Genomic DNA, 25,462 nt, shown 5'->3' on the forward strand with positions numbered 1-25,462 from the left:
GGGGTTGTAAATACTGAGGAGGAGTGTTTTGAAAACAAGTCACAACTGTTTTCACTGGAATTTTTAAAAATAATAAACCATGGAAACATTTTTGTTGATCCCAAGTTTTGTAAAATCTGGTTTCTGTCTTCAGTCCCTCCATGCCAATTGATGTAGACATGACACTTGAAGTTTTGAATTATGACATTCCCATTTCTATAATGGTGTTGCCAGCTCAGAATCCCCAGTTGTGTCTGTCCCCAGTATGCTGGCTGATACAGTTGTAGAAGAATTCAAAGATTTCTCCAAAGCTCAGCTAAAACTTGGAGTGCATTAAAAAAGTAGCTTTTCTTCACAACGGGTTTCAGCAATGAATGCAGTTGAACTGGTTCTGAACATGGTTTAAAGTCAAAAGCAAATTGTGTTCAGCAGCATTTCAGAAACTATGGCTAAAAGCTGCTCCCCCATTGAATATTTTCCTAATGTTACTTTTCCATGTAAACTATTGTTGTAGTTGTCACAGGGCTTTAGTGTGATCATGAATGGGAAGGGTTGGTGGTCTACACTCTCTGTTATGTGTTTGAGACCCCCAGTTCTAAGGCCTTGCCTTCTGACTTCATCTCAGTGTAAGAGGGGCTGGGTTGATGTTGATAACTTGGCTGTATCTAATCTTCCCTTCATGGTTCAGATTATATTGAAAAGGTTATGCTGGGACAACTCTCACAGTACCTAAATGATCCTTTACATTTCTCAGTACACTACAGGCAACGTTCCGGTTACACTGGGTGATGGTCTTCTCCGAGTGGTGAATGAGGATGAAATGTCCATGCCGATAATAATGGGTTTGTCAGCAGCCATTGATAATGTTGATTTGCCTATGCATCTCGAGCGGACTGTATGGGGATGCTGTCAAGTGGCTTAGCTCTTTTCTGTTGGAGAGATCCCAGCAAGTCATCTTGTGCAATTGCTTTTATTCGAGGGCACTCTCATATGGGCTTATGCAGGGTTCCATCTTGGCCCTGTCAGCATATATGAGGCCATTGAGAGCCTTGAGGAAGCACGAATTAGGGTCCCTTCTGTATGTGAATACCACCCAACTTTACGTGCCTATCCCTTCCAGCCAGCTGGTGCACTTTGAATGCCTTATCTAATGTCTGGGTGACAGTGGGCTGGTTGGGAAGTATTTCTGATAAAATGATGTTGACAGATTTATGAAAGTAGACTAAGATGTGGTAAGGATTGTGTGTGCCTCTTGAGGGTATTTGACCACATTTTGGTACTTGAGTATCCAAAGTGGCTGGCTGATTTGAATCCCAGTTATTTTTTACTGAAATCTTGATGGTGGATGCAACCATGTTCAGTTTGATTAGAAAGAAAGACCTCCTAAAAGGGGAGAGAGGAAACTCTTTAAAGAGTATTTCAGATATCAGGCTCTTCTGCTATATACAGCTTCTGCCTCCAGAGCCTCAGGCAGATGGCAGCAAAAAATCTCCAGAGAACTAGGACAAACAGACAGAATTAGCCAAAATGCTTTCCTTCTCAGAGACAGCAATATCAGTCATCAGCAGTGCCACCTATGATGACATTAGTCTCCACCAGAAGGGCCCCATCAACTCAAGACAGGGCGCTCCAAGGCTTGATTAATTTCTCTCCCATTTCAAGTGAAATGTCTTTTTGGGTAAGTGTTGTCATTTAAAAAACAAAACAAAAAAAAACCCTCCCCAAATCCCCAGCAGTTAAGACCCCAGGGCAGCTCCAGAGAAGACAGTGGGAAATCTTTCCAGCACAAATATAATAGAAACTTCAGCCAGTTTTTCTGAGCCTACTGACCTGTGTTCAGTCTAACAAGTGTACAGGAAAGATAGTTTCCCCTCACCTCTGTGGGTGAGAAAATAGCTCAGCTGTATAGCCTATTCAATCCTTAGCTTCCTATAGATACTGCCAGCCAGAGTGCCAGTTAATACCAGTTATGATGGGCAGGGGAATTGCATGAATACCTTGTCTGCTGGGAATTAGATGGAGCCAAGAAATTAATTTTCTATGCACACAAACAACTTTTTCCTTTGCCTGAAATTTTGTCAATTATATATATTCCAAATATGATTTATTCAATAGATTGCCTATTTCCTACTTAATTTTTTGGATTTCCAAGGGATTGATTCTTCCAGGCACTGACAGACTTGGATATATGGGTCCAGATCCTCAGTTGGGGTAAACTGGCATAGCTCCATATCTGGCCCACCAGTTTAGCAATGAGTAGTGGGTTTGAGGTAAAGTTAATCTGAAAAATACTAATTTGGGGCATTTATATTCTTTAACTCATTTTATGAAAGATACTCTGCATACCTTCCCATTCTACAAAGAGCTATTGAGCTGTGGTATCGTGAAGCAGCATGTACAACTCCGATCTTGAAGCTTATGGCAGAGCTCCTGCAAAACAGGTAATAAGCATGTCAGAGCTGGGTAAACAGTAAATGACACCATAGTTTACAAGATGTTTTTCTGTCTACATTTGTATATCATGCCCATTACTGTGGTATCCTGACTACTTTCTCACTAATGTCTTTTCGGATTCTGCTGTGGAACAAGAATTAGAGAGACCACCCCTCCTCTAGTGTCCTAGTTTTGATGTGCTACCATGGTAGCCAGTAAAAAGTCAACCATTAAAGATGCAAAAAAGTCTGAGATGCTGTAGTCATTTACTATTCAAAATAGACTGAAGTAACTCAAATGCATCTCAGGTGCCATGATGTGGTAACCATAGGTAAAGGTTGACTTTTTAATGGAGATCACTGAAAATAGTTCACTGTCAAGATGAGGGTCAAATATCTATCTTGTGTCCCCTGCAACCTCTAAGTAACACTAAATGTGCTTTGTGGCTTTAAACATTTATAACTTATTTTACAGTTCCCCTTCAAAGGAGAAAAAATGTTCCACATACATTTCTATGCTGAATGCTTCACCTACTCAGACTGGGGAAGAAGGGCATCTAGTACAGCAGTATTTTTAACCAATCTTTATATAATTTTTCCTCTCTGTGAAATCCTGTTAGCACTTGCTGGCTCACTGAAGAGATCCCTGAATGATTTTCTGATGTGATGTAAACACCTTTGATTGCATATGTTTCAGGGTATGTCTACACTGCAATTAAAAATCTGCGGCTGGCCCATGCCAGCTGACTCAGGTTCACGGGGCTTGGGCTGCAGGGCTGTTTAATTGAAATATAGACATGCAGGCTCGGGCTGGAGCCTGAACTCTGGGACCCTCCCACCTTGCAAGGTGCTAGAGCCAGGCTTTCAGCCTGAGGCCGAATGTCTACTCCGCAATTAAACAGCCCCTTGCACCAAGTTCGAGGCAGCTGGCCTGGGCCAGCTGCAGGTTTTTAATTGAAGTGTAGCCAGACCCTAAATGAGACTTCTGTTATTTATGGTGGCACAGAACCAAAACATTTTGTGATACCTCATGAAATCTGCAGATGATGAAAGGATTGCCCCAATGGAGAAGAGACTTTGGAAGGGGGAAATTAAAAGGAGGGGGTAGGATTAGAATATTTCTGTGCTGGAGACCCCCATCGTCTGCGTAGTTGGGGCATTCATCAGAGAGATCTGGGCTTTCCTCAGTTTCTATTTTTCCCTTGCAAGTTCACCTTTAAAAGAAAACATAGATTAAAAACTGTTCAAAACAAAACAAAAGACGCTTAACTGAGAGATGGGCCATGGGTTTCCACAAAGCTCAACTCTGGCCTCCAGTCAAAAATTTAGTCAGTTTCACTTGAGCTTAAACCCTGAATGTCAACACAGACCTTCAAGTTGAGTTCTGAGTGTCTTTTGCATTTGTGGATTGGCTTGCTGTGACCTTACCTATTGTTTGTGTAAATTAATTTCCTCTTTTTATCATGACAATTATGTACTAAAGTACTTTTAAAAAGTTTAACCTCTTGACACCTGATGATACATCACAAAAATAGTATACTCTATAGACTGTATATTTGTACTGGAGCTTATTTCACAGATAAGGTAGTTGAGAAAGAACCTATAAGAACCCTAATAAAACTAAACAAAAGCAAAGGGATGCTAGAACGATAAATCTCACGCAAGGGACAGCTTTTCAAACTACTTTCCATATTCTTGCTATTCCTCCATCTCCTGGAATTCAGAAAATCTGCATTGTTTCCCTTAGAGAACATCATGTGGGATAGATTTGTTTTTTCTTGAGTTGTGTACCGCATTAGCTTTTACAGGTTAAAATGCATTAGACACTACAACACTATGACATGGTTAAAATATGTTACAGAGTATCAAAGTGTGCATTATGCTGCTGTAATATTGAGATGTTTGATTTTGGTTTTGGTTTTTTGCCTCTACCAGCCATTATCCTTTTGTGGTTGTAGAATACACAAATGTTTTATACAGTGTACATACATTTTCTTCATGTAAATTAGGGTATAAGCAGTTAGATTTACTCCGAAATTTGCACCAGATGGACCCTGTAAATAGGGATCCTGGTAGAAAAAATTGCAGCAAAGAAAAGGACCCACCACTTGCTCTACAGTAGGGGTCCCTCAAGCACCCCGCAAAGCACCAAAAATGGGTGAGACACAACTAGGGCAGCCAAAGGATGCTCTGATTCAGTGGGCACAGCTCCTGTGCAGTTCCCATAAAGATTAAGGGTAAATGACGTAGGAGCGTAAGGGTTGTGTAAATGAACGGTTAGCGCACAGCAAGCTGGGGCGTAAATCTACAGCGCATTAGCCTGTCATGCACTGACTGTCCATATGAATCCTGATACCATGCACTAAAAGTTTTCTAGTGTGCTTTGAACTACTCTCATTTCAAAGTGAAGTAGATCACAAGACCCTCCTCTCATTTTCATAAATGACTTATAGGCTCTTGTTGATTTACAGTTAGATTTAGGAGCCTAAGTGCTAGATCATTTTTGAAAATGGAGCTTAGTGTTCAAAATAACTTAGGAGCTTTTGAAAATGTTACCTTAAAGCTACCCTTCCCTAGGAGTTCTCCCAGGTCAGGGCATTGGTGGAAACTTTGCTTGCCCTTCCAGTGGTAGTATCCATACTGGGAACACAATGGTTTTTCCTGATCTATGGAGATGGGGTACCAGCACAAGCAGAGGTGAAACTGGTCTATGGTGTGATCTCTCTTAGGTCTGAATATAAGCATTATATATATATGTATATGCTCATTACAAACTGCACTCTCTAAGTGCTGGGTGTGTGATTTCTAAAGCATATGTACTAAAGGTTCCTTAATGTGCTTTAACACTCTAGTGCACACTAGCAGGGTCTACATGGACCAATTAGTGCGCAACACATTAGTGCACTTGAGAAATCATTACCCCACCATGTAGAGAATGCAGTTTAAATAATTGAATTCTTAGTGGAGATTAACTGATGAAATAAGCTATTGGAATATAGTAGCTAGCATAAAAGTATAAACTAATTGTTTACATTATGAAGAATTTGTAGCATTCCTCTGAATGGCAAATAAGGCAAAGATGGTCAGTAGGCATTTGAAAGATTATTTAATTTATTTATTAATATTCTAAAATCATAGAAATGTAGGGCTGGTAGGGACCTTGAGATGTCATCAAGTCCAGCCTTGTGTGCCAAGGCAGGACCGAGTAAACATAGACCATTCCTGGCAGGTGTTTGTCCAACCTGTTTTTAAAACCACCAGTGATGGGGACTCCACAACCTCTCTTGGAAGCCTATTCCAGAGCTTAACTACCCTTATAGTTAGAAAGTTTTTCCTAATATCTAACTTAAATCTCCCTTGCTGTGGCTTAGGCCTGTTACTTCTTGTCCTACCTCTAGTGGACATGGAGAACAATTGATCACCATCCTCTAGATAACAGCCCTTGACATATTTGAAGACTGTTATCAGGTCCCCCCATAGTTTTCTTTTCTCAAAACTAACCACAGCCAGGTTTTTTAACCTTTTCTCATAGGTCAGGTTTCCTAAACCTGTTGTCATTATTGTTGCTCTCCTCGGCACTTTCTCCAATGTATCTACATCTTTCCTAAAGTATGGCACCCAGAATTGGATACAGTACTCCATCTGAGGCCTCACCAGTGCCAAATAGAGCAATTGCCTCCTGTGTTTTACATATAACATTCCTGTTAATACAACTGAGAATATTAGCCATTTTCACAACTGCATCACATTGTTGACTCATGTTCAATTTGTGATCCACTATAACCCCCATATCCATTTAACCATTTTTTTTAACCAATTTTTTGTTTGTTTTAGGAATAAGCACATCTCTAATATTTTCCCACAGTGACAATGAATATTTTTGCTGTTATTTTATAGGTCACAACGTTTAAATTTTGATGTATCATCTCCTAATGGAATTCTTCTCTTTAGAGAAGCTAGTAAAATGATTTGCACTTATGGTAGGTATCTGTGAATTTTTTCTTTGCAATATAATTATTTGACTATTTTGTGGGGTAAGAGCCCCATTAGTTTCATTCTCTTGACCCTTGATGTATTTGTGGAACAGTTAACAGGAGTATGAAGTGTTATGACCAATATTATCACATTATTCAGTATACATCTTGTTTAATCCATATCTTAGGAGCTCAGTTACATTCATAAACTGTGCTTATATCATTTGTTTCTTCTTCAAGTGGCTGTAGACATGCATTGTACTCAGGTGTGTGTACATCCAGAGGACCAAAGCTGGAGAAATTCAACTAACGTTACCAGTAGGGACAGCACTTGTGCCCTTTGCCTCATAGCCTCTTCCTTGGCTGTTTAAGGTTGATGCCATTATGCCCATTGGTTCCTTCTCACTGTCCGCAGCTAGAGTTAGAGCACTTGGGGTAGTGTTTCTTCACATTGCTCCTTTCTTCTCTCAGTTATTGAGAACTTTTTTATAAGTAGTTAGTGGTACCTTAGGTTAGTTAGCTGAAGTTTCCTGGTGGAATGCCTTCACTTGGATTTAAACATTGCCAGTCATGTGGTGCGGGGGGTTCCCAAATAGTGATTCCCATATGCAGTGTTTACTGTGCCTGGGAGAGGGGCACATAAAGGGCAGGTGCTCTATCTGTAAGTTCTTTAAGAAAAGGACACATGTAGCAAGGGACTTGAGTCTTAAGCAGCACCTGCTGGAGCAAGCCAGGAGGCCTACAGAGGCACCAGAGGAGAGACCAGCCCCTCAGCCATCATCGGAGCATCAATGTGCCAATGTTCCTCGGCAGGATTCAGAGGTGACCTCTAGCAAGAAGAGGGACTGTTCCTCTTCCTCGTGTCCACCAAGAAAAAGTACCCATAAATGAGAACACAGCCACTCCAGGTCTCAGAGAAAGTTATCCTCCAGTACAGGAATCAGTGCTAACTGGCACCATGGCTGATCAGGTACCCATGAGAAAGCTGGGCCTTCGACCCGTTCCTTGGTACTGAGACAATATTGAAAGGCTGTACTGCCAACTCTGGTACCATGTGTGAGTCTGGTACCGACTACTTCAGCACCAATGGCGACCACAACCCGGGCCTATCAGTCAACATCTGACCTGTTATGCCTCTTGATCTCAGACCAGTACTGGCCAGTTCTTTGGCACCAACAATGTCAATACAGACTCTGGTGCCAGGACCAGTACCAACTTCAGTGCTGGTTACCACTTCAGAGTTAGTACTGAGCAAGTTGGCCCCCGCCAGCCCTTAAGGCATCAGTTTTTCTACTGACCTCGGAGCCAATGCAGTCAGCATACTGGGCCTCCAATGAAGCTGCATGATGACTGGCTGTGCTGGGAATTGCTCCTCCATTACATCTGGATGACGTTGGGGGATCATTAAGGTCGAATCTGAGATTTTCCTCCTCCTCCTCTTTGTCCTTCAGGTGCCAGTCTACAGCTCAATCTGGACATGCATCTAATACTGACCAGTATCGAGATCAGTACTAATCACTCAATAGGCACAGGGACTCTTGGACCACTTCTTATTGGACACTGATGCCTTAACCAAAACTACAGTGACCTTGGAATCCATGGGACACTCCTCGCTCCTTCAGATCCTGATCTTCAACCCATTCTAGGGCAAGATCACCTAACCAACCTGTGATGCGGCCACCCGTGCTGCACGCTGAGATGGAGGATGTTACCTCAGAATAGGTACAGCTTTTTGATTGTAGTACATCACAGTGGTATTGTTTGTGAGTATGTGCACCATTGTTCCATGGATGTGATCCCAAAAGGCCTGGCACATGTTGTCTATTGCCTGAAGCTCCAGTACACCGATACGACAGGATGCTTTATCAACAAACATCAAAGAAAATATCATGCCTGTAGCAGCTCACTTACCAGGGTTTCAAAATCAGCTAGCCTCTACAGAGCTTTCTCGAACAACTACAAGTGGTCATTGAAGAACAGTGTGCTCAGGACCCTTTTCCAAGAATGGGGCCTCCCTTCCATCAATCTATTCATGACAAATGACAACAGGAAATGTCGTCAGTTCTGTTCCCAAGCAGGACTCAGTCTGATGTTCTTCATCGCATTTTATCTGAACTGGGGTCTGAGTCTGAGGTATACCTTTCCACATATCCCTCTAATTCCTCAGGTTATCCTCAATAATCAAATTGGGCCATATCAAGTTGATCCTGATTTCACCAGCCTGGCTGAAACAATGTTGCTTCTCCAACCTCCATATGCTGTCAATTCGACCTCCCAAATCTCTCCTTCTTCTCCCCGACCTGTTGATTCAGCATCACAGGTTGTTCATCCAGCGCTGGACAGTCTACACCTTACCACATGAATGTTGCGTGGCTAGATGAGAAGATGCAGTGTACACAAGTGGTTAAAAAAATTCCGCTAAGTAGTAGAAAATCACCTATGAGGTCCACTTATTTCTCTGAGTGGAAGAGGTTTTCCATTTGTGCGACCTCAAAGGGAATTTATCCTGTGTCAGTCCAGATTCTGAATTTCTGAACTATTTGTTGCAGCTGAAATCTTTGGGTCTGGCATTTAGCTCCTTGAGAGTTCATTTGGCTTGATTTCAGCTTTCCACCCTCCTATTCAGGGAAAGTCTGTGTGATGCTGGCAAACCAGGTGCCAGCTCTTTACAAGGTTTCAGGCCTCAGCCAAGCACTGACAAATTCATTTCTGGAATCCAGTCTGTTTCACCTGTGTGAAACATGGTTAAGATGGACATTGAATATATTACAATAAGTTTAGTGTTCACACTTTATGAAATGCTTGTAAATTTCTGCATGCATTAATCTTGCTTATGATATCTTTATCATATGTTATAAGGTAGTATTTAAGTTTTTGCTTTATAACTGTAAAAAATGTTTGTTCTGAATCTAAACCTTTCAGGAGGGATCATTTGCTAATCCAGAAGGCCATCAAAATTAAATGGTCCATTGTGGGACATTACAATACAGAGACTTTAGTTAATTGTACCTTCACACATATGAAAAGGCTACATGCAACAGGACTTGTTCCATCAGCTTGAATACTGGAACAAAGAAATAAAAATAGCTGACAGGAAAAAAAATTTGTCTCTTCACTGTTGGGACTATCCCAGGACCAGAGCTACAAAATAGAAGCAGAGATCCCCAGGATCAACCTGGGTTAGTCCTAAAAAACATTCAGATCTGACAAATTACTACAACTTTATCACCTTTTAAAAACATAGACTGTAAGTCATTTGTGTATATAAGGTTGCTTGCTTTAACCTTGTAATAACTCTCTCATTTCTTTTTCCTAGTGAATACATCCTTAGTTAGTTTACTATAGAAAAGGCTACAAGCATTGTCTTTGTTGTGAGATCTAAGTTACAAATTGACCTGGGGTAAGTGACTTGTCGCTTGGGACTGGGAGCAACCTGAATATTTTGTGGTCTTTGGTGTATAGCAACCAACTATCACTAAGTTCAGCTTGCCTGCTTTTTGACAGTTTGCCCTGAGGTTGGCACTCTCGGTCATGAACCGGTTCAGACAGCATGACAGTGTTTTCAAATCCTAGGGTAAGTAGTTTTCTGAAAGACATTGTCTGTCTTTTTCTACTGGTGAAGAAAATGGTGTTGTTATGGGACTTAATACAGTGCTTGTAGCACTGATGGGTCCACCCTCAAGCTGATAGCAACATGCTTATTAGCACTCTTCTGCCAGAAGACTGCCTTCTTGGTAGTTATAACGTCTTCTGACAAGTCATTGAATTACAAGCCGTAATGGCAGATCCCACGTACACCCAGTTCTTCAAAGACAAAGTAGCTTTAAAATCACATCCAAAATTTTTGTCAAAAGTGTTATCTCAGTTTCACCTTAATCAGTTTACTTACTTATTTGTATTTTTTTCCAAACCACACTTGGGTACAGAAGAACAATGCCTTCATACTTCAGATGTGAGAAAGTGCGTGGCATTTTATCTAGAAAAACTAAGCCATTTTGTTCATTACCTCATCTCTTCGTATCTTACACTGAGTGGATGAAAGGACAATCAGTCTCAGCTCAGACCATTGCTAATTGGATAATGACGTGTATTACTATGGTTTATGGAACAGCTCAAATTATGCTTCCAAAGTCTTTACAGGTTCATTCAACAAGAGCTAAAGCAACATCACTAGCGGTCCTTATAAATGTTTCCATAGTAGATATCTGCAGAGCTGCAACATGGTCCTAAGTAGAAACCTTTGCTAGACACTACAATATAATCACAGCATCTAGGGTCAATGCAAACTTTGAGAAGACAGTTTTGCAGTTTGTTTAAATAGTGTGTGAGCACCATTTCCTCAGTGAATGGCTTGTGAGTCACCTGAGTGGAATGCATATCTGCAGCCACTCAAAGAAGAAAAGACAGTTACTTACCTGTATTGTAACTGTTGTTCTTCAAGATGTGGATGCTGACATGTATTTCATGACTTGCGCTCCATCCCCTATGCATTGGAGTCTCCTGCCTAGGGTTTGGTGCAAGGGAACTGAGGGATGTTGGGGTGGCACTGCTCTCCTATAGCCAGGGGAGGGACTATGGGGCAAAGGGTGAGAGCATCGCCCATAGGGGTACTGCTAAGTTAATTTCTCCAGCTTTGGTGCACTGGGCACAGACACATCTGAATGGAATACATGGTTGCATGCACATCTCGAAGAACAACAATTACAACATGGGTAAGTAACCATCTTTTATTCTGTAATATGTCTTCTAGCAACTTTATATATTCTTTTCAGAAAAGTAAACACTCTTTAGATGTTTGATCCAAAACTACAGGTTAATAGGTCTGGTCATGTATCCAGAATGTATTCCAGCAATTCCAAAACACAAATGCCCCATAACAACTTCACCCTTGAGCACTGATTAAAACACTTAGAAGTTGCCCCATCTTTCCAGCTCCACAAATACACACAACCACAACAGGTCTCTGATATCACTTATCTATATTGGGATCTTAGATTCTCATTTTTTTCCCTAACTATTTTGAAATAAATTTTATCAAGTTTTTTGTAATGCCACTTTATTTTAAGAAAGACCATAAAAATCCTTTTGTTTAAAAAAAAAAAAAAAAAAAAATCAGATGTTTTAAATTTGTGTTTACTGCACTTGCAGATACATTCTGAGGCTGAAATTGGTACATGTTCCATGGCTTCCTGTTAAAAGATACTTAGATGTAATTACGTATTTGATTTGTAGTGCATCGAGGCAGTCAGGATATGCAGACTGCAGAAAGCACTTATTTAGGAAAGGAAAAAATGATTCCAAGTAAATCTTATTTCTAATAAACTCATCTCCCCATTTTATTTTCAACTACATCAGTTAGTGTTGTGCTACGTTTTTTTCAATCTGTTCTCAACTAAATTTATGAGCGTGATTACACAAAATAAAAATCAATTCTGGTCAGGAAAAGATAAAAACTGGTAAACTTTTAAACACCCTACATACTATTTGTTATACATTTAATTTAGATTTAATTGCTATGTGCTTCCTTTTGATGATCAAAGAGATAGATAGTTATGTTGTTGCTTTAAGCCCAGTTGATTCATTCTTCCTTGATCCCCTTGCAGTCCTGCTGTCCATTTTTTCCTGTCTCAGTCAGCTTTTAGCATCCTTTTTTCCTTTTTGAAAAAATCACTTCATCATTGGTCACTCTTCAATCTCAACTGTTGGCATATGCCTCACAACCCTTGCCCTCATCATATATTCCATCTTTGTTGAATCTCACCCTGTTTCATTCATAACTGATGCTAATTTTTCTCCACATTCTGACAAGACCTTCACTTGCTAATTGCTGTCCCAGGCCCTTTTATGGTGCAGCTGTAAAGCCCAGTAAATCTAGTCCCCCAAGAGATTGTCAGCCCTTGCCAGGAGGAATCTGACATCTTCTCAGTCTTGCTAGAGGTGAGCTGTGATATTCAAAGGGAAGGCCTAGGGCAATACCAGATTTAAGATTTAAAATTAAGCAGTAGTAGAGCTGAAGAGACTACTGGAACCCTCACTAAGACAGTTACCTCACCCCCTTCCTGAAGATGCTATGATGGAAAATGAGACAAACAGTATGTCTATACTGACACCAGCAAAGTCGCCGCCATCAGATCGACCTATCTGGATCGATTGAGCGGTCAGTGAAGACCCGCTCAATCGATCCAGAAATCGACGCTGGTAAACTACCCCCTCAAGTGGCATAGAGGTGTGTTGACGTGCGCAGTGCAGTGAAGACACCACGCAAAAGGGAAGTACAGCAGTCGACGGGAGTTACGCAAGTTACTCTGCGTAGCTTGCGTAACTCCCATCAACTGCCGCCAAATCGCCAGGTCAGTGTAGACCAGGGCTAAGTCTTACTATTTTGGGGAAGTTCTAGCCTATGTTATACAGGGGTTCAGACTAGATAATCACAATGGTCTTTCCTGGCTTTGGAATCTATGAATCTGCCATAAATAATATATTCTAAGGTAGATTTGATTATTTCAAATAATTATGACAAGATTTCCAAGTACCGTAGTATTGGTCTGTCAAGCTATCCTGCAGTGCTCAAGACTGCAGTGCTCAAGACTGCAAGTACCAACCTCAGGGCAGACTGTTAAGAAGCTGGGCATGAACCCCCAACTGGTTGTGAGTTCTCCACTTCAATTTTACCAATCAATTATCAAGTTTAAGCTCCTCAGGCACTATAACAGCCTCAATATGGAGACACAGACAGTCTTCTTGGGTACTCCGATCTGCTTACTCCAGGTCAGTTGCATTTTAGATCTCATACCGGAGACAACGCTTGTAGCCAATCCTATAATAATATATCTAAAGATTTAATAACTAGGAAAAGGAAAAAAGAGTTATTTACAAGGTTAAAGCAGGTAAACATATCTACACACAAATGAGTTCCAGTCTTAAGTTTCCAAAAGTAATAGAAATGTTTAGGGCTAACCCAGGCTAAGCACTATGGTTCTCTTGCTTATACCTAGGAAACCTTGCCCCTCAGAGTCCAAGTAGCATAGATACAGTTCCTCCTTGTTTGGCGTTTTTATTTTTTTCCTCGCTTCTTCTTTGAACTGCAAACTCAGCTGATGGGAGGAATTCACCTGCAGACTCATCTTCCAGGTTGGGGGAGAGTAAGCAACAAAGTATTTTGTCTTCTTTAATGTTCCACATTAGTTCGTCTGGTGTCGATGGACCTTCTCTGTTGGGCACCTTTTGTTGTAGGCCAGCATTTCACACTAGTTAATGTCTCTCTCCTGTCTAGTGTTTTACAGTTATAGAGCCTTACAATGCAAACGCTCAAATATCACATTACAATATGTGGATGTGGGGAAGGCGGTGGATGTGATATACCTTGACTTTAGCAAAGCTTTTGATACGGTTTCTCACAGTATTCTTATCAGCAAGTTAAAGAAGTATGGGTTGGATGAATGGACTATAAAATGGATAGTGAACTGGCTAGAGCATAGGGCTCAACGAGTAGTGATCAATGGCTCCATGTCTAGCTGGCAACCGGTCACAAGCGGAGTTCCCCAGGGGTCGGTCCTGGGGCCGGTTTTGTTCAACATCTTTATTAATGATCTGGAGGATGGGGTAGATTGCACCCTCAGCAAGTTTGCGGACGACACTAAGCTGGGGGGAGTGGTAGATACCCTGCAAGGTAGGGATAGGATACAGAGTGACCTAAACAAACTGGAGGATTGGGCCAAAAGAAATCTAATGAGGTTCAACAAAGAAAAGTGCAGAGTCCTCCACTTAGGAAGAAAGAATCCCATGCACAGCTATAGACTGGGGACCGACGAGCTGGGCAGCAGCTCTGCAGAAAAGGACCTGGGGGTAACAGTGGATAAAAAGCTGGATATGAGTCAGCAGTGTGCCCTGGTTGTCAAGAAGGCCAATGGCATATTGGGCTGCATTAGGAGGGGCATTGCTAGCAGGTCACGGGAAGTGATTATTCCCCTCTATTCGGCATTGGTGAGGCCGCATTTAGAATATTGTGTCCAGTTTTGGGCCCCCCAATACAAAAAGGATGTGGACAAGTTGGAGAGAGTCCAGCGGAGGGCAACAAAAATGATTAGGGGGCTGGAGCACAGGACTTATGAGGAGAGGCTGAGGGAACTGGGCTTGTTTAGTCTGCAAAAGAGAAGAGTGAGGGGGATTTGATAGCGGCCTTTAACTACCTGAAAGGGGGTTCTAGGGAGGATGGGGCTAGGCTGTTCTCGGTGGTGGCAGATGACAGAACAAGGAGCAACGGTCTCAAGTTGCAGGGAGGGAGGTCTAGGTTGGACATTAGGAAAAAGTTTTTTACTAGGAGGGTGGTGAAGCACTGGAATGGGTTACCTAGGGAGGTGGTGGAATCTCCATCCTTAGAGGTTTTTAAGCTGCGGCTTGACAAAGCCCTGGTTGGGATGATATAGCAGAGGTTAGTCCTGCTTTGAGCAGGGGGTTGGACTAGATGACCTCCTGAGGTCCCTTCCAACTCTAATATTCTATGATTCTATGATTCTATGATTCTAATATGGGTTACAGATGTTATAAGTGAGCATGCAGCAACTCTCACAAGCATTCAATAAAATCTAAAAACTAAAACACATTCTTACAATTCTAATACCTATTTTAACAACACTAAGCACACAGGTGAGCCAGACTGGTTCCAGCTATGCATTTGTTGGTGTTCAGTGGAGACCTGGGGATCTTGGCATCAGCTGGCACCTTGTTAACCAGCATCACACTGTGCCATGTTGTTTTGTAGTTTTTAATAGCTGACTTAGCAGGGCAATAATGATTATTCCAAAGCCTGATTGTGACAGATAGGGAAATCATTAACAATTCTTTTCTTGTTTGAGTGATTGTCCACATGGATTCCACTCATGGGGTAATCTATCTGGACAACACATATTGAAAAACCACAGTTATTGTAGGATAAGTAACCTTTCATCCTTCATTTTGTGTGTCCTTTTGAAAATGTTGATGAAGTAGATGTGTGTCCTACTATGCAAAAAGAGACTGACATGATTATAGGCATGTTTAATTACAGCCACTGTTTTCCCATAATGTTTGAAAATCTTTGAATACCCTTAGAGGACTAAAACACCATGGGTGAAGGTTTTTCGGTTGCAGTGAACCTAGCCAACATAACATGGTATTTCTAAGATTTAGTTTGTTTTGCTGCCCGTTATAACCATTTCAAAAGACTAAAATAAATTGGCTTACAGTGGTCACTATTAAAGTGTCAACATTTACCACCAATCACCACAACACAATGTCTGACATTTTAAGTATAGAGAAATACTGTAGAATCTCATACTTTGGTCAATACTTTTTATGGCAACAAGACAATTTTAAGAATACTTTTAATTTAGCTTAAAAAGGCAGTAGAGACACTCTATCTCAGAGTAGCTAAGCTATAGTCCATATGTTTTTATCATTCAGTACACTTTTGAGTCAGTGGAAGGGGGCAGTTTTTATGAAAGATGGTCTTCTCTGAAGAAAGAAGCAAAACCTCTGGGAATCCAGAGTTCTGGGGTTCTTATCCGAGATCTGTCACTGACTCACTGAATGATCTTGACCAATGCACGTCACCTTTCTGTCAGTTTCTCAGTTTGTAAAATAGAGATAATGCTGCTTTAGGAGAGGAGAGAATTAATTAGTTCATGTCTGTACAATCATAGAATCATAGAAGATTAGGGTTGGAAGCGACCTCAGGAGGTCATCTAGTCCAACCCCCTGCTCAAAGCTGGCCCAACCCCAACTAAATAATCCCAGCCAGGGCTTTGTCAAGCCAGGCCTTAAAAACTTCTAAGGATGGAGATTCCAGTAACTTGAATGCATAAAGCACTATACAAATTAATATTAGAGGATCTCAGGCCACCTGGGGTATCTAAATCCCTGTGCTGTTCCTTTGAACGATTACCCCACTGTAAACATGTTTTTTAAAACAGAAGTTGAGATTCTCACATAGCAACATGATTTTATGAACTGGAGTTTTAAGAAAAACACCATTTAACACAAGATTCGATAAAATTGCAAGAACACGAAGCATATGCATATTTTCTGTCATGTGGAAATACAACTTAGTTGTATTGTGACTTACATCTGTAGGTGAAATGGGGGATTATTTTAATAGAGTTTTTCTTTATTTCTCAGATGATATCCTCACACACACAGACATATCTATATCCAGTTAAAAATTCTGCTTTTAGAATTCCGACTGGCACCAAACTAACAAGAAGAAAACTCCAGATTATGGCTCAGTTACACTGAGGATCCTCTTGATCTATAAATCAATTCAAAGCCTTGATCCAAGCTGTCTCTCTGTCTGGTCAACTCTCCGATGCACAAGCAGCAGCTGAGGTCATCTGATGCCATTCTGCTTTTCTCACCAGTACCTAAATGTGCTGCACTGGTGATTACTGTTACAACTATTTGGTTTCCTCAGTCTGGAACTCCCTGATCAAAGCTGTCTGGGATAGAATGTGATTCATTCCCTTTTTTTAAATGCAAATACTGCACTTCTAAGAAAATGTGACCATCAGGTAGTGAAAAACTGTTGCCTCAGGCCTTGTGTCTCCTACAGTACCGTTACATCAAGCATACATTTGGTATCTGGAAATGCACTTTCACTCTTGTCTTACTTCTTAAATATGAATGACTTTTTGGAACATTCATTTGGGAAGATCATATGTTTCTTTTCCACTCACAACTTGCATTTTAGGAGGATTGGCATGTTTATGGACTGTAGTATGTATACAAGCACATGCTGCATTCTCTATTTCTGCATTCTACAAGAATTATGTGTTCAAGTAAAAAAAAAAAAAAAAAAAAGGGAGTGTGTCTGCAGATTTATATATCTCTTCTTTCCACTTCACTCTAAGTGGAACGCTCTCTATAGTGTCCTATGTAATGGCAGACTGGCACATAGGGATATCTTACATATTTCAATGAAGCATCTGGTATAAACGCCTAAGGGCCTCACTTTCAGAGGTACTGAGTATCTTCAACCCCCATTGCCTTTAACTGGAATTGTGAGAATTCTGAAAATCAGACCCTAAATAAATGGAAACCTACAATTGCTATGCTGAAGATGCCATGGCACCAGGGACTAAAATCTCCATTACAGTCCCTTGTCACTGACTGCATATTGTAGCAAAGGAAACTTAGTTGAAGCAAACTTTGTGATAGGATGTAGTCACTGAAGTTGTGTGGGAATAAAACCTCTACATTCATTGCTTGGACTTGACTTAGTCTCCTACTTGTGAAGTAAACTGTCATTGTAGGACTCCATAGTAGTGTGACAAAAGATACTGTGTTGTGTCCCTTGCAGTCAGTGTGACTGAATGGTAAAGATCATCAAGGAAACAAATAGTTTAAAAAATGACTCAGAGGGATAAATTGACAGGATTTGGGGATAGCGTAGTCCACCATTCTTAGACAGCAATATACAGTCATTGAATTTTACTTTTAGTTCTATATATACAAGTCTAGCTCTTAGGGCTTGTGTACATAGAGACATCCAGGAAAATTAATCCAAATTAATTAAAGGTGTGAATTTGAACTACATTTGTTAAACCTCATTAAATCCCTGTGTGAATGCTGTTATTCAGAATTAAAGTGGTCTTAATTTGCTTTAGCTTAATTCACTTTGTAATTCGTTTTAATTAATCCACTTCAGAATCACATTTTTTGTTAATTCAGATTAACTTTCCTGGATATTCCTATGTAGATAAGCGATGAATCTCCTTGTTAAATATTCTTAGGTTCCCAGCTAAAGAGTAACTGTGTTCCAGTTTATTTTGGGATCATCTATTCCTTTGTTTTTTGTGGTTTCTTTACATTTTTAGTAACACTCCTGCCTTTCTGTTATAGGAGACTGACATAAAAATAATACTTGCAATATGCCCGTTTTATTTATCTACATTCTGTCATGATATACTTTGATATAAGTTTTTAATTTTGCTTCAGCTTTCAGCAGTTGTAGCGGTTACTGTACAGGGTCAGCGTTGAGGTTAGCCACAGTAGAACAAAACAATTTCCTGTTCTCAGAGCCCAGGTAACATTTGGATGAGGATTAAATTTTACCACATTTTCTAGTAGCCAGAGACAATTATTTCTAATGAGCTTTAAATTGCTTCTAGAACATGTATTTCAAAACATAGTGTTGTAATCCATTCAGCCCTAGCAACTTAATAAAATAACATTTCTTTTTAAATTTTTGGTTAAATTGTTCCTTGCTGTCTAATAAGTATTATTAGATATTTAATCTACTGCCCAGTTAAAAAATTGATTGTTTTTTATGCTCAGGTACTGTTTTTCTATTTCCTTTTTCTGTAGCTGTCTTAGTATTGGCATCTACAGCGACATCTGTTGGTAGATGAGACTACTAAAATATACTGTTATCCGTTGTAGACTCACAAATTTCAACATCCAGTTTTTGCCTCCCCTAAAAACTTTAGGCACCTAATTTTTGAACATCTTGGCCTCGAGCATATTGGTTACATTGCTTGGAGAGTCTTTACTCACCTTTCATTGCTGATGCAACTTGTGGAAAGTATCCTTTCCTTTCTCTTCTTTTCACTATAATGGTCTAATTTTACTTTATGCAGTGGTGTTCTAGCCATCTTGGTCCCAGGATATTAGAAAGATGTGGTGGGTGAGATAACATCTTTTATTGGAGCAACTTCTGTTGGAGAGAGAGAGAGGTTTTTGAGCTTACACAGAGCAGTTCTTCTTGTCAATTTTTACTTTATATTCCAAGAGACTTATTTGCCTTGTTTGTTCTACCACTTGTTTGGTTTAAGTACCCAACTGCAGAGATGGTACTTTGTAATTGGAGTGGTAGAACTTGTATCCAAAATTAGTTATGAGAACAAAATTAATGCAAGTCCAATATTTACAGATGCAAAATTGCATCAGCAGAATAGGAGGCTGGGTGAAAGCCCCCATAAAATCAGGCCCTGTTTGTTATGTATTAAATGAAATTAAGTACTGTCCCTTGTAGTGTTGGTTTATGTATTTATTTCTGAAGGTGAGTGGAAGAACTCTAACAGAAAATCAGTATTAAGCTTACATATCACTATTTAGCAGCTACACTTTACTGGGAGAGGAGCATGATCCATGATGAGGGTGCTTATTATTCCAGAGTAAGAGCATCCACACCTGGAATTAATCAGGATTAGATATTTGGGAATAACTCCCAGTGTAGACAAGCTGTTCCTGTGCCTCAATTAATGTGAATGATACTTCCCTTCTTGCAGGGGCATTGTGAGGCTCAATACAATAGTGAGTGAGGTGCTCAGATACTGTGATAATGGGGTACCTAGACAGACAAATAACTAGAGAGCATTAGAAGAGTTCTCATGAGTTATTGCGCAGCAGAACCAAAGAATCACCATTGCCTCATGCTAGCAACACTAAATATTTACAGTTTTGTAGTATATTTACATTAGAAATACTGAGATTATCTGAGTGGTTCACATCTGTGGACTGTAAAATAGTTGGTTTTGTAATGGACATATCTATGGTGTGAGTTGTATGTTTAATGTGTATGTACATAAACAACCATCCCAAGAGGCCACCATGGTAATGGATCAAAACCAGGCTAAGTTACAGTATGGGAAACTATCAGTTAAGGTCCTGATTCTGCAGTCAGATCCATCATGTGGAACAATACTGAAGGTTTTGTGACTGTGCCTGGGTTAAAAGGTCTGTGCTAATTGAGATTCTCGGTCAATGTCAGTAACTAAGAAGCCACAGGTTAGGTTTTTACTTTTTACACTCTTAATTACTCAGCAGCTTTTAAAATATAATTATGCTATGTATGTAAAATGTTGCAGTTGTTTTTCTACTATAATTACAAAAGCAAGATCCTACCCAGATAGGCAATGATAAAAAATAAAGACAAAAAGTGATGAAAGAGTGAAATGAAAATGTTAAGTGACAGAGCTATTTAAATTTGCCACTGTTCGTCAGTTTCTTTCTCTTCTTTTATTCTGAACAGGTAATCAGATCCTGTCCCTTGGGACTCTGTCAAAAGATCAGGTTTATCCACTGAAACTCAAGGGCATTTCCATCTGCTATTCTGCACTGAAATCTGCCTTATGTGGAAATTATGTCAGCTTTGGCGTCTTCAAGTTGTATGGGGACAACCACTTTGACAATGTACTCCAGGCCTTTGTCAAAATGCTGCTTTCAGTATCCCACAGTGACTTGCTTGTAAGCAATTATTCATCTTGGGAGTCTTTATGTGAAATATGAAATAACAGCACCACAGGCTTCAAATTGTTTAATGAGATAGAGGGGAAACAGCTCAAATGCAGCTTATATTTTCAGTCCAGTTACTTATGTATTTATAGTCACATCTAGAATATTAATATTTCTATGTATGATAATGGAATTGTAACATTTCCAAACTGTTCACAAAACTATGTCTGGGAAAGCCTTTTCATGTCTGGGCAAACCCAGTGGCTTCATTGGGGTTGCCTGGATACAATTTAAAGCAGTAGTTGGCCCTATATGATCAGAGGTCCTGGGATTAATCTGAATGTGTATAACTCTTGTGGTGTGTTTTCTATAAGACAACATTAAAATTTTAACCAAACTTTCTTTGGGATGTCTAGTCTCATGCCACTGGAATTGTCACTTCTCAAAGACAACAAATTGAGTGCATGATCAGCTTTAGCTTGGATCATGGAGCTTTCTTCAGAACATTTTCATTCAGAGCTGCCATTTTCTGCACTGAGGGATGAATCAAATAGTTAGAGGTGCTAAATACTCAGATTCGTGCCTTAGCCCTTTTGAAAAATTACCCCCAGTCAAATATGGTATGTGGCTGCATGATAGTATGTGCCCGTGCAGCCTAGACTGCCAGCCATGGCCACAGTGAAGATGATTCCCCCAATAACCCACTCTAAAGCCTGGATCCTGCAAATAGATCCAGTTATTTTTATGCCCACATAGAACCCAATTAAAGTCAGTGAGCACAAGGGTCACTTTTACTGAGCAGCTAATGGGATGTAGTGTAAAGGGGTTAATATGACTCTGTTACCCAGAGTTTTTGTAAACTAAAACTGAGTTTATGTATATAGCAACCTAAAATCATAGATGTCCACCATCGATAGAAAGATTTTTTTAGTAGTAAAAAACTTTTAATTTAATAGATAATTGGAATTTATTACATGATCATTCTGTACATTTTTATAATCCTGTTAATATTTCAGACAGTTTTGCTTTTTTTTAATGCTATAATTTCTACTAGCTCATAGTATTTCTTACTTTCTATCAATGTTTCTTTTTCTTTTTCAGCAATATCGAAAACTAAGTCAGTCTTATTACCCACTCTTGGAATGTCTCACCCAGGATCATATGAGTTTCATTACCAGTTTAGAACCTCATGTGCTAATGTATATTCTTACCTCAGTATCTGAAGGACTTACTGCATTGGGTAAGTGTTATTTATGATTTAGCTAAAGAAGGGATGTGAAAAATAATCTATTAATTAGAGTGAGATTTAAAAAACAAACAACTCAGCACCCAACCACTCTCACTTAAACACCTACAGTTAGTGCCCAATTAGGACATTCATATGCAGTTTAACGAATTATTGTCCTGAGACAACGGGAGCTGGTGGGTGCTGAGCATTTTAATAATCTGACCACTTCTTTCAGGTGTCTAAATGGGAGCTGAGCTCTTCTGAAAATCTGGCCAATAGTGTATTACATGAATATTTTAAATGATCTTTTCACAAAGTAGAAACTTGAAAAATAATAATGTTTTTCCTGTTGGATTATCATTGAAGAAGTTTTACAACAGTGAAATATAAAATGATTTATTTGTCCCATAATCCTCACAATAGAAAATGTTAGTATATGACTCATACATTTTGCCCTTCAGAGATAAAATTTGTTAACATATGTAACAGTAGCCTCCAACTGTTCATTTTTCATTTATCAGCATGATTGGTAGATGAGTAGAGAGATCGCTAAGCTAACTTATCAGTGAAAAAGAAAAACTAGCTTTTATATTAGAAAGAATATTTATTGGCTGCACTTTACAGTGGAATCAACATAACAGAGTAAACAAACATACTTAAAATTATATTAAAGTAGTCTGGTTGTAATTGGTCTTCATTCATTAGCACTTTTTAACAGATTACTGTCCAGATATTTGATTAAAATTTAAATTTGGTTTCAGTGGTTTAAATTCAGTTGAAATCTGGGGGAAGAGTACAGGGCCTTGAAGAAAGGTGCATATGTTGCAGTTACATTTTCTAGCCAACCTAGAAAACAGGATCGTTTGCATTGACACCATGGTGATGGGTGGAACCCTTAAATGATAGTCAAGAATGGCTCTTTTACTACTTTGTGCAAGGAGTTATTTTAGTGAATAGCCTGTAGAATATGGCATTTGTTTATAGAGACTTTGGAATAGCTAGTATTTCTTACTACCGCTAAGTGTCACTCAAGCCTTATAGTAATGAATGAGTATCACAGAGCATTCCAGAACCTTACAAAACAGATTCCATGTTTTTTCTGTTAGAGAAAACATTCTTAGTGGGGAAACAGACATTGAATAGATAAGCAGAATTATTGAGGAGTCCTCAGATCATTTTAGTATGTACTACTAAAATGCCAAACAAACTATTTGTGCAAAAAGTTTCACCCAGCTCTACTCAGTTTGATTCCCTCTCCACCCCACCCCCAGCTACTTTGACTGGGCCATGTATGAACCCTATATTAACTTTGTGGTCCTGAAGCAATGTTTTCCGCTAGTGTATTGACAATAATAGTGGCACAGGTGAAATTACTTGGCAGGTTAATTCATTTCTGTCCATTTTCAGGTACACTGGACTGCTATCTACCGTATTTAGTAAAAGGGCAGTTATTTTTCCCATTTTTCTTTTGCATTCCCTAGCATTTCAAAAGAACTTTTGACTACATAAACATCAAGAAATGAGACGTACTCTTTGATCTGAATGAACTTCACTTACACATTAAAAGGAACTGTTACTGGTCTTTCCCTGAATTGTCAATCAGAAACATAGCTTTTTACAATCCAGGTCTGAGTGGTAAAGTGATTATTTAGACACAATATCCTGTCTTTTAATAATATCAACATGTCTTGAACACAGATTTCTTGATGGAAGGTATCGGTTCCATCACATAAGCCATAAAATCAATTAATATATTCAGGTAGTTAACTTTACATAGTAAAATGAGTAATTTTCCTGTTCCTACTATGTAATCTCAACAAACTTGATCTTCCTTCAAGAAGAGCAATGTCAGTATTAATGGCCATGATCCTAAGGGAGTTAGGTGCCCAAATCCCATTTAATATCATTGGGATTTGTGTTCCGAACTCTCCTTGGTTTCCTTGAAAATCCCAGAATATGGAGTAATACGTATTATTTGACAGTGAAGCAAACAATTATTTAATTTGTGTTAATGTTCAAATATAGCCTTCTGTCCTTTGTAAATGGGCAATTGTGATATAAATTTGATCCTTCTCTTAGTGAATTATATCCATGCTGCAAAAGCATCATGCAAAATAGCAATGTCAAGACTGCAGGCAGTCTGATTGGGTACAATGTGTTGTAAACCATTAGAACTCGTACATCATCTTCAAAAATAATTATAAAAATGAAATACCACTCTTTTATTTAAAAAAAATTAAATCCCAGGAGATGACTTATTTTCCCTAGGAGAAATATTTGTCTATATTTTCTTCATTTTTCTTAGTTCATGGAAGCTCAGCATTTAAGTCTCATGCTGTAGCTCTAGCTGTACAATAAAGAAGCCCCAAATCCTCATTTCTCAGCACTATTCATTCTGTTCCTGAATGGACACTCTGCATGCATCATGATTTCACACTTGATAATATACTGTGAAATAATATTTATTCCTTTGGAAGCCCCTGGCTGTAAATCAGCTGTAATGGAAGCCCTCATCTAGGCTTTTATTGCAAGGATAAACACTCCAACAGTTCTCTTCTAAAGTGTTTACCTGGCTTTTTCACAGCTGACTCAGTGGATTGGAACCTTTTAATGTAGCCTGCCTGGCATGTTGTCACTAATCTCTATGTGAAGCTTTTCTAATTCTCCTATGATTAATAGTGTAATTATGCCATTCATTGAGAAAAAGAAAAATATAACATTTTCTGTGTCTTGCTTTCTAATTTAGATGTTAAATTGCTTAATCTGTTTACTTTCCAGGTTTACCCACAAAGGCAGATAATGCTGGTATTGTAATGTAAGAAATTGATGGACAGGGAAATGCCACTTAACTCAAGTCTGTCCCATTTACCTTTATTTTAGAAACCAAAAAAAAAACAAAACCTCTTAAATTATGGCATGCTCAACAATGTTAGCAAGCCATTTAAAAATAATTCTATTTACCTCTATTGGCACCATTCACAGAATGTTAATGTTAAAGCCAAAAGGCCTCTTCAAATTGTTTTTTCAATAATGTCAGCCACCTTAAGGCTGATATAAATAAGTAACTGATTTGAGTGCTCAGGCAATCATTTTGGCTTTTCCTGTTTAGCCAAGCCTGCCTCCCAGTTTTTCCATGTGATCCTTTTTTTCACTTTTCCAATTTACCCCTTTACCTCCAGCACAGAAATTATATCTTTTTCTTAAACTTATTTTCTCCATATGTATGATTATCTGTCTTGGGTGAGATTCAATAAGAACTTCATCCAGCTTCAACACGAGGCTCTGCATGCCCAGAAAAATCAGCTTGGGGAGCTTGTGTGACCTTCACCTCCATTATACCCTTGCAATCAGAAGGGGAAATGAGCACTGAAAAGCATATTTGATATATCGTTATGGGAAAATATAAGTAGCTCTTAACACTTGCATCAGATCCTTATGAGCCGGTGATAAGATAGACCAATCTACTGTCCTGCTAAGATCACTTACTGTAGAATGTAAAATATCTACTTGTACAATATCAGCATGTTTAGAGCCACTACCATTTTATAAACTGATAACAATTTACTTTGTATTAGTCAATTCAAAAACAAATGGAGTTAAAACACTGGTGTAGAAGTAAAACAAAGCCATCCTATGAAATT

At 39.2% G+C, this 25,462-nt stretch overlaps 1 protein-coding gene across 1 annotated transcript in view; it reads left to right on the top strand.

The window, feature by feature from the left end:
* The window catches only part of RANBP17 (RAN binding protein 17), a 259,916-nt gene that overhangs the window by 180,803 nt on the left and 53,651 nt on the right, over positions 1 to 25,462 (top strand). The window contains exons 21-24 of the mRNA XM_067566736.1: positions 2,313 to 2,420; positions 6,309 to 6,391; positions 20,391 to 20,605; positions 21,695 to 21,833. Of these exons, the coding sequence (XP_067422837.1) occupies positions 2,313 to 2,420; positions 6,309 to 6,391; positions 20,391 to 20,605; positions 21,695 to 21,833 (545 nt within the window). The remainder of the gene's footprint in view (positions 1 to 2,312; positions 2,421 to 6,308; positions 6,392 to 20,390; positions 20,606 to 21,694; positions 21,834 to 25,462) is intronic.

This window comes from Emydura macquarii, unplaced genomic scaffold (genome assembly GCF_026122565.2).
Source record: "Emydura macquarii macquarii isolate MOO-44397 ecotype Brisbane River unplaced genomic scaffold, CSIRO-AGI_Emac_v2 contig_2768, whole genome shotgun sequence".
Taxonomy (NCBI): domain Eukaryota; kingdom Metazoa; phylum Chordata; order Testudines; family Chelidae; genus Emydura; species Emydura macquarii.